Genomic DNA, 9,572 nt, shown 5'->3' with positions numbered 1-9,572 from the left:
AACCATCCAGCAGCAATGGCTAAGGCTAGGGTGGAGCTCGACGATGTCATCGGCACGGGACGCCTAATCACTACGTCACGTACGGCAATTTGCGGCACTTTGATGCAGGCACTTTTATAACGTGCCGTTAATGATAGGTTTAGGCGGCATTTATTCTCAATAGTGCCACTGATGATCATTTAATTACTGGCTGTTAGAAAAAAGTGCCGCCAATGCTGGAGAAGCACAGGCAGAACTGAATGTGCCGCTAATTTTTCGATGATTAACGGCAGAATCTAAAAAGTGCCGCAAAAGTTAGGAGGATTAGCGGCAGTTTTTAATCTGCTTTTGTTGTATGGGTGGACGGGTCAAGTCTGTTGAGAAAAGTCAACAGCCTTACCCATTCTCTCACCTCACCGCACGAACGCTCGCTACCTGCCTTCACACTCCTCGCTCCCGTCCCCCCTCGCGCCGCCGACGCCGACGCCGCCATGCCGGAGGACGTCGAGATGAACGACTCCGCAGCTCCCGCGCCCGCCGTTATCCCTGCGATCGCCGACGTCCCCGCGCCTGCGCCCGTTCTCTCTACCTTGCGACGTGAGTAGCCTCTCGTCTCCCAGTGCCCCTCCCCCAAAACCCTAGATCAGCTTCCGGCGCCGTGGGCGCTGGACGGGAGGTAGCTAACGCATGTATTCCTGACGGTGCGTGCAGATCTGAAGGAGATCGCGTCGGTGATCGAGGCCGGGTTGCTGACCAAGGAGGTGCGCCGGATCTCCCGCGCCGTCCGACTCACCGTGGCCATCTGCCGCCGCCTCGCCCCCCGCGATGTCGCGGCCTTCCTCGCCTTCGCGCTGTCCTCTTCCTCCGATGCCTTCGCCCACCTCTCCCCGCTCCTGCCCAAGGTATTTTCAGCACGCAACTTCAGAGCGCTCCTAATTCTCGAGGGTAAACCAGCAATTATGCCTGAATCTGATGGAACACAAAGGATTTGGGCGTCGCATGCTATATTTGTTTGTCTGAATGTGTCTTGGCTGTCAAATCGCATGGTGGATCATTCTGGATTGATTGGCTTTTTAGAAGCGAATGGAAAACCATAATCTAGATAATTGTTGTAAAGCAGCTGTCGCCGTATGACTATGCGGTACAAGCATCTGAGTTTTCACTATTGAAGTTCACGACGAACCTGGTTCCTTCTGTTCTGATGCTTAATTGGTATTCCGCAAATTCGTAGTTTGAAATTGGTGCATAGAGGTTTAAACTTCTTCCAGTTTCATTCTGCACACATTAAAAAATTGAAACTGAAGGCTTCTCTTGCTCAGAGATTTTTGACATTTCATCTTAATGTTACCATTTTTAGGAAGATGGAAGTGAGATGGATGTTGATACTGCGGCTCCAGTAGCTCAAGTTTCAATCAAGCATGGTCTCCCAGAGATTGAAATATACTGCTACTTGCTTGTGTTGATTTTCCTTATTGATCACAAGAAGTACGATGAGGTATGTCATGGAATTTCCTCCACTTCATCATCATTTGTGAAGCATACCAATTTGATTTTCTCTCCAGGCTAAAGCATGTGCCAACGCTAGCATTGCTCGTCTGAAGAATCTCAATAGGAGGACTGTTGATGTTTTGGCTTCTAGGCTATACTCGTATTACTCATATGCACATGAACTCACCAACAGCCTTGCTGAAATTCGTGGGTGAGTTATTCCAACAGTATGCTCTTGTGTCTCTGAGTAACCAATAAGCTCCTTTTCCTGTTTGATCCTGCTTTCATGTGCCTCATACAATTGGTGCTCTGCATAACTCTCCTGGGGTTGCACAGCATGGCAACTTTGCACCGTGATGAGCTTGGCCAGGTTGTTCTGAGACACTAGTCTTCAATTTCAGACTTGTAACTTAAATATTGTCAAGTCATGTGGTTGACTTTTGGTTTCCATGGCAGGAAACACTTCTTAACCTGCTTCTTTGCAATTACCTGCACTACAACTTGTCCGACCAGGCAGAAAAACTTAGGTTAAAGGCACCACGTTTTGAAGCACATTCCAATCAGCAGGTAACTATCATTCATCAAGTAGTTTATTTTCTCTCCTGTATGTATGCCAAGTTGTTACAGTTGAATTGGAATTGCAATATGCTTTTATTATCTGTGCCGAGGCTGGTTATCGATTTAATGATGAATGGCCTATGAAATTGTCGTTTGCTTTTGTAGAGATTTTATTGTAGACCAGTACTAACCTCTCTACTTCTACCACAGTTGTACTTGGCCTATGAAATTGTCGTTTGCTTTTGTAGAGATCTTATTGTAGACCAGTACTAACCTCTCTACTTCTACCATAGTTCTACTTGGCCTATGAAATTATCATTTGCTTTTGTAGAGATCTTATTGTACACCAGTACTAACCTCTTTACTTCTACCACAGTTCTGCCGGTATCTGGTCTACTTGGGCAAAATTAGAACAATTCGGCTGGAATACACTGATGCTAAAGAGAGCCTCTTGTAAGCTGCACGCAAAGCACCCACTGCAGCTCGTGGATTCCGCATTCAGTGCAACAAATGGGCTATAAATATATCATTCATCATATATTTACTCTTTCTCTAAAATTTCTTATAGTAGCTCAGAAAACATTGATGTGGCATACTTTTTGATGATGTAGATTTTGTTGTTGGTCTTGTATTACTAGTTCTTTCACTTGCACTCATTATATTAAGAATAGCAAATTGGCTCAAACACAAATCTTTAGCTCCAACTACTAATTAGTTATAAGTTTTTTTTGTACAAGATTTAAATATTGAAAAACTGTTGCATGATACTTCCTGAGGTATGTTTTTGTTGCTTCCTGTAACTGACTCTCCTTTTTTATCTTCAGGTTTGTACTTCTAAAATGAACTTGACTGACGAGGTTTGGAAGATTATGTCTCCAGACCGAATAAAATCAGTCCTGCTGATGTGAGTGTCTTCCCTCGATCAGGTTGTTAAATATTATTGAAATCTGCACTCTTACTACTGCAACATAAGAAATCTCATTATGCTCGATTTAATGGTCATGGCAACAATTCCTTAAATCCCTTAAAACGTTATCATCGTATGTTAACCTTATCGTAGCGGTGAGATGGTCTAGCTTTTCAACTGGTGTATTTTGATAACCTGTTATAACATGTGCACTTCATAATGTAGATAGGATTTCAACAGATAAAAAAAGGTATACAAGTTGCAGTTCATAATGTAGAGAACATGGGTTTTGAAGTATGTAGTTCTCATGGTTTTCTTAGACTAGTTTTTAAGGGTATCACCGTGGCCTTGTCTTGTTTAAAATAGACGGGAACTTATTTCTGTATTCAGAGATGGTTGAAATCCTCCCAGGTTGATATATTGGCTGCAGTAGGCTAAACACTACTTGTGAAGGTAAACACAACGCTAGTTGACATTGGCACCCAAAGGTGGTATTTCTCTCTTTGGTCATGCTCTACTGCTAGACAATTGATCACTATGTGCTATATTTTCTTAATGATGTGAGAGAAATTCAGTATTCATATCAATTGTTTATGTTGAGGTAGACATGTATCGAGGCACTGGGAGCTGCTGATTTTTCAAGTTCATATTAAGTTGATGTGAACTGTAAGGTTTACTGCTGCTTGATGTTCTAGTAGCCACCAGTTCCAGTTGTAGGATTATTAGTGGATGGCAGAGGAAGTGTATTTTGAGTTCATGTGCATGTATCCATCCTATATTAAGTTTTTTGGCAGATGTCTCAAGTGTCCCCATATCCTAGTCTGTTTAACTGAGTGATTTCCCATCCTATATTAAGTTATTTGGCCGCATGTTGAAAGTTTTTGTGTTGGACCAGAGGCAGAAGAAACTTGTTTTCTGAGTAAAGTCCCTGGAATATGACTTGAGTTATTAATTGGATGTTTTGAACTCTTAATGATTACAAAGTGCAACTAAGGTGGCTTGTGTTCTTGTTGCCTTCGCTATTTATTGTTTGTATTGTTGTTTCCTTGCTTGAGCTTTGCTAAACGGGATTAAATTTCCGTTTCTGAATCACCTCTCTTTATGAATTTGAGATGATTGACTTGTGTGTGTTGTTTCCACCGTGTAGCGAGAAGTTTTATCAACAAGGCCTGGAGGATTAGGCTTGCCATGGACATGGCAGCGACAGTCAACCGCAGCCTTGCATCGATGCACCGGGCTTACTTCTCCGCTTCAGGTATATACAGACAAGGAGGACTACCTAGACTAGAGTTCCTGCAGCAGACCAATTCTTATTCCTTCTTTTGCTCTTCAGATCCAAGTTTCCTTTTACCTTGTGCAATCCAATTGTCACCACTATTCCAGTCCAAAATGTTGTCTAAAATGTTCCAAAATGCTCCAGTCAGCTAACTGCTGGAACAAATGCATTTAATCATTGTTCTAAAATCAAACTGTTCCCAGTTGTAGGTGATGTCACTTTCATTCTTTAGTCCATTTTCATCATATGTTACTGTAAAATGGTTGTTGCTACCCTTGGATATTGAGCTAGTATCTGAAGTATTTGTTCTGTACTCTGTGTCTCTGTTTGCATTCTTTTGAAGGAAAATATTTAAGCAGCCCTACCTACTGTTCCTCTGTCTTTTTTATCTTTTGAAAGTTGAATAATCTGTACTTGTCATTTGAGTAGGACACTACCTATTTGACCGATGTCCACAAGTTCTGAAACAATCAAATTGATTGATTTGTTTTTTTTTAATTCCTAAACCAACTTAGCTGGAGTGCCTGAACCTGTATTTGCTTGGACATAAATATCAACATGGTGAATGGACGTTAAGACTGCTTAATCTTAAACATATATTATATTGTAAACAAAATTAAACAGCAACACGCTGAATGGACGTTAAGCCTGCTTAATCTTAAACATATGTAATTGACGTTATAGATGGACATATGTAATTGTGTGTGTGCTGTTAACTTTGTTGGTTTCACCAGTTCTGATCAAAAGTTAAGATCATTTCAATTCACCGAATATACATGTTCAGAATCAATATCTCCATACAACAACAGTACCCGCTTCGGTTAGTCAATGTAGAGGATATCTACTTAGCTAGCAACTTTGGTCAGTTAATGTACATCAATAACTAGCAGATTCAGTCCAAGTCAAATTAAAGTTCCGGTTGACTAAAGTTGGATATATCTAGAATAAACAGTTCTCAGTCGTCCCTTTTCTAAAATAAATATTCTATGTCTATAGGCATGTTCTTATCTATCTGAGGCCATAAGAATATACAGAGATGTGTTCATTTTCTAATTAGTATGATCGACTTATAAATCTCTATTAGATGATTAATAGTTTTTACAGTACAGGTTTGCCACACAGTAGTGGCAGAATATTTTGTGTTGTTGCCACTTAGGTACTCGGTTGTAGAAGAACATAGGTAGTGCATCCTAATATATTGGTTTTTACAAAAAAAAAATACGTTTTGGTATATACTCTTGAGTTAGATAGTACATCATACTGACTTGCAGGTCCTTCATCCAGTGCCACGCACATATTGAAATTCGGCCGGGGCCATATCATAACACACTCCCATAAATTTTGTACTGAATGTGATTTTTGAACTTTTAGATCCAATTGTTCTGAAGGGAACTCAAATCTTTTCAGCACTTAACTTTTTTATATGATTTTGTCTCCTTACATTGCTTGTAAACCAATATTTCCAAGCAAACCTTGATTGTACATTGTTTGACTTCTTGAGTGTGATGTATGCTTGATATGTAATTCAGTTTAGTCTAAAAGGTTCACTCCTTACAATTGATTCCTGTAACTGATGCTAGATAATTTCATTACCTCAACCATTCAAGTTGTATTGAGGTCGTAGGAATTAATGATGCAGAAGAGTATATTTAGCAACAAGGAGGGTCATGTACATAGTTGGAGTCAATATTGGGGACATGTATGTGTCTTATTATACATAAGCTATTGAGTTATACCTGTTTTGGTAATAATGACATACACCAAAATTGGTTTATTTTATAGGAAGCTATATTCAAGGTAGCATCTGTACTTTATATTGGAAAAATAAATTTTACCTAGGGAATAGAAGTTGATTCATCAGTGATTAAGGATGATGACTGCAGTTTTCACCTTAACGCTGCTAGAGCTATTGGAGTGAGTACATTTTCTCCTTTCAAAGGACATTTTGTACCTTTACTTTCTACATTTTGTGTGTGACCGACCAAAATGCTGACTGCTAAAGTTTCTTGCAGTTGTGATTGCAATAATTTGGAGAAGACGAGTAATAGTTACCCCTGAATAAATTATTACTAGAACACGTGATCCCGAGTCTGCACTTGCTAGCATAGATGCATTAGGGAAAACATTATCCCTGAATAAATTCTTGAAATAATTAGTTTCAGTTCCTTCATGGTAAATTTTATCATGAGTCCCAATTTTATCATGGTAAATATATGCAGGCTGGAGTCCTTATGATCTACTTCAGCATATTCTGCCTGTACCAACATATCGTGTTGGTTCCAATCTTATTAGAGCTGATCTGAACTTGATGCAGTCGGTCTTGGCCAGCAGTATTTGGCAGTATTGGCATTTGGCAAAGGGGGTTTTGCGTTTCCTTTCCTTTACATCTATCAGTTCGGAGAGTACTTCGATCACATGCACCATTCTTACAAGCTGGTGATGGTTCGTTCGCAGATTTTGAAAGGAACAGACAGCTATCAAATTTTCGGATGCTGGATAGTAGGAGGGTGGGTAATGGGTAAAGTCCATCTGTATCTCCACTATGACGGCATCAGCGGAAGTGCCATATATATCAGTATCTGGTTCCAAACACTAAACTTACTCTTAGAAGTTTGCTGCTCATCACTTTCTCGTGTTCCCATGTAGAATGTTGAATTAGCTCTTATTCTGTACTCCCTCCGTTCCTTATTAATTGACTCTGATTTATTACAACTTTTTACTAAATCAGAGTCAATTAATAGGGAACAGAGGGAGTACTTGCTTGCTTATATCACACCCTGTTCATGCTACCCCCTACAAAAAGATTGTCAATTGAAATTCTTTGGACAGTTAATCAACAGTTGACAAAGAACATTCAACCTGCTGTCGACGATATCCAGTCTTATTCACTTGCATTTCTTTTCACATTTAATGACATGACACTTTCCTTTGAATCTTTTACTAGTTCATTGCTCTCTGATCTGCTTATATTTTGATTAGTTTTTATTTAACCTTTTGTTGTGTAGAATAAGATTGTACAGGGATCTGTCGATGTCGAACTATTCTTAGAGGCTGCACTTGGTTTATATTGTGGAAAAGTAAACAAACCTGACAGGCTAAAGGTGATCATTGTATTGCTTACTGCTTAGGGACATGTTACAGTTACACAATCAAACATGAATTGGATTTATTGTGTTCTCAGCTACTCAGCTTAGCTCTAATTCTGAACATACATTTTGTAGGCTCTTTTACTTCTTGCACGCTCCATTGAGGAAGATCCAAGCACAGTTATCGTGTGGGTGTTTTATCTTCATATTTACTATCAAAAGGATGAAGGACTTGGAACATTTTAAGTGAACTGCAGGAGGGTGGGCGGAGGGCGCGCTCAGCGGTGCTCTGGCATCCTGCTCGGCGAGGAAGAGGGTTTGGCGTCGGGGACGGGAACCTGGCTGCGGCGTCGGATGCATGGCGCAGCTGGCGCAACTTCCTCTGGCCGCGCGATGAGGCATCTGGCCGCGTGGCGAGGCAGGGCCCAAACTCCATGACAACTTTCTTCCTCGGCGGCAGATGAACCCTGTTGTTCATGATGTGGAGATGAACCCTGTCGTGTATTTTATGTAATGGTTTCAAACCATGTTGTTCATGATGTGGAGATGAACCCTGTTGGTCATGTAAGTTAGATGCCTGGATTGTGAATCCTTGAATGTTTCAAAATGTTGGTTTCAAACCTAGATTGCTTGGAAATATTGGTTTTAAATATTGCTCGACTTCTTGAGTGTGATGTATGCTTGATTGTAGATTGCTTAAATGTTTGCACGCAGTATAACAACCTTAAAAATGCCTAAGAAAATAATCAGCGGCACCAGAATTAAAAGCCTGAAAAAGTAATTGTAGGCATCCTTTAAAAGTGCCGGCAAAAAGTTCAGATGGTACTCTAGAAAAGTGCCAGTAAGAAGATTTCTCGTGACATTTTTCGAAAAGTGCCGGCAAAAAGATTCTATGGCATTTTCGGAAAGTACCAGCAAAAAGATTCCGTGGCATCTTTTAAAAGTGCCGGCAATACTAACTAGCGGCATTTTTGAAAGTGCCTTAAAATACAATTAACGGTACTTTTTTAAAAATGCCGGCAAAGACCTACCTCGACTGGAATAAACGCAGCACTTTTTTGTGTGCCTTGAAAAATCTTTGCCGGCACTTTTGGTGCCTTTGCCGGCACTTTTTTGTACCTGCAATCTAGGTACCTGACGTAGTGAATGGAGGAAGCCGACCTGCCAAAGCTCCCCTACCTCCAGTGCATCCTCAGAGAGACCCTCCGTCTGCACCCAACTGCTCCGCTCCTCGCGCCTCACGAGTCCTCCGCCGACTGCACTGTCGCCGGCTACGACATCCCGGCGGGGACAATGCTTCTCATCAACGTGCACACGATGCACAGGGACGCGGGCATGTGGGAGGAGCCGACGAGGTTTATGCCGGAGAGGTTCGAAGGTGGAAAGGGCGAGGGGCAATGGATGCTGCCATTCAGCATGGGCCGGAGACGGTGCCCGGGCGAGGCGCTCAGCATGAAGGTGGTCGGCCTCACGCTGGGCACTCTGGTGCAATGCTTCGAGTGGGGCAGGGTAAGCGAGGAGGAGATTGACATGGCTGAAGGATCAGGACTGACCATGCACATGGCCATCCCGTTGGAGGCTTCGTACTGGCCTCGTGAAGAAATGGCATCGGTGCTAAGGGCACTTTAGAAAGGAAAAGGCGGCTCATTTCTGAGCTCTTCTTAAAATTTGACTAATAAAAAAAGAACAGTGTCAACAACACGAGAGCCAGGAATTACCTTTCGTGTCAGCTGTATAGGGTACGTTTGGTAGGTTGCGAGGCATTTTGCTCGCATCAGTCCAGTAAAAATCGGCTCGTTTGGTTGCATGTAAGATCTTCACGTTGTGGTCCGATCGGTTCTCAAAGTACCCCTAGGACAGCCCTGGAGGAAGAGTAAATTACATATAGGTACCACTTTTGGGGCAACGGTTGCAAGTTGGTACCATCTTTGGTAATTTTAACAAGTAAGTGCAACTTCTGGGGCAGCTTGTAACAAATAGAGCAACTCTGGTGTTGACACCGAGTTAAACACGCGAGCCCACTTGTCATAACTAACGGCTGTCTTTCCGCCGTTTGGCCCGAGCCATGCACGAATAAAAAAAACTCCATGCGCGTCCATGCATGCTGCCCGCGCACGTTCAGCGGCAGAGCCTCCATGCATGCTGTCCGCGCACGTTCAGCGTCCATGCGCGCCGCCGCACCAGCTAGCGCCCCCGCGCGCCATAGCCTGTGCCGCCCGCGCCGCACCAGCGCCCGTTCAGTGCGCGCCGCCGCCGCGCTCGTGCCTACGTGGTGTGT

At 42.4% G+C, this 9,572-nt stretch overlaps 3 protein-coding genes across 7 annotated transcripts; all 3 read left to right on the top strand.

The window, feature by feature from the left end:
* Positions 1-359: 359 nt before the first annotated feature.
* On the top strand, positions 360-3,420 carry LOC127331255 (probable 26S proteasome non-ATPase regulatory subunit 3). The gene is made up of 8 exons (XM_071825875.1): positions 360-576; positions 691-881; positions 1,337-1,474; positions 1,542-1,678; positions 1,804-1,837; positions 1,924-2,034; positions 2,402-2,478; positions 2,850-3,420. Exons 1-8 carry the CDS (start codon positions 471-473, stop codon positions 2,866-2,868), a joined length of 813 nt encoding a protein of 270 aa, XP_071681976.1. The 5' UTR covers positions 360-470; the 3' UTR covers positions 2,869-3,420.
* LOC139835960 (uncharacterized) lies at positions 2,790-7,944 on the top strand. 5 transcript variants are annotated; one of them, XM_071825876.1, is made up of 6 exons: positions 2,870-2,951; positions 3,344-3,420; positions 4,080-4,187; positions 6,663-6,715; positions 7,214-7,309; positions 7,430-7,944. In XM_071825876.1, exons 3-6 carry the CDS (start codon positions 4,121-4,123, stop codon positions 7,538-7,540), a joined length of 327 nt encoding a protein of 108 aa, XP_071681977.1. In that variant the 5' UTR covers positions 2,870-2,951; positions 3,344-3,420; positions 4,080-4,120; the 3' UTR covers positions 7,541-7,944. The 5 variants fall into 5 exon arrangements, 2 of the variants coding, with proteins under 2 accessions (XP_071681978.1, XP_071681977.1); XM_071825877.1 differs by lacking the exon at positions 3,344-3,420 and having other exon boundaries at positions 2,790-2,929; XR_011751373.1 differs by lacking the exons at positions 2,870-2,951; positions 3,344-3,420; positions 4,080-4,187; positions 6,663-6,715 and adding an exon at positions 3,427-3,765 and having other exon boundaries at positions 7,049-7,309.
* A 496-nt stretch (positions 7,945-8,440) lies between these two features.
* LOC127328222 (cytochrome P450 81Q32-like) lies at positions 8,441-9,066 on the top strand. Its single transcript, XM_051354837.2, has one exon. It carries the CDS (start codon positions 8,441-8,443, stop codon positions 8,921-8,923), a length of 483 nt encoding a protein of 160 aa, XP_051210797.1. The 3' UTR covers positions 8,924-9,066.
* The last annotated feature ends 506 nt before the right edge of the window (positions 9,067-9,572 follow it).

This window comes from Lolium perenne, chromosome 2 (genome assembly GCF_019359855.2).
Source record: "Lolium perenne isolate Kyuss_39 chromosome 2, Kyuss_2.0, whole genome shotgun sequence".
Lineage (NCBI taxonomy): Eukaryota > Viridiplantae > Streptophyta > Magnoliopsida > Poales > Poaceae > Lolium > Lolium perenne.
Note: the sequence above shows the minus strand (reverse complement) of the source record. Positions and strands in the feature narration are given on the sequence as shown.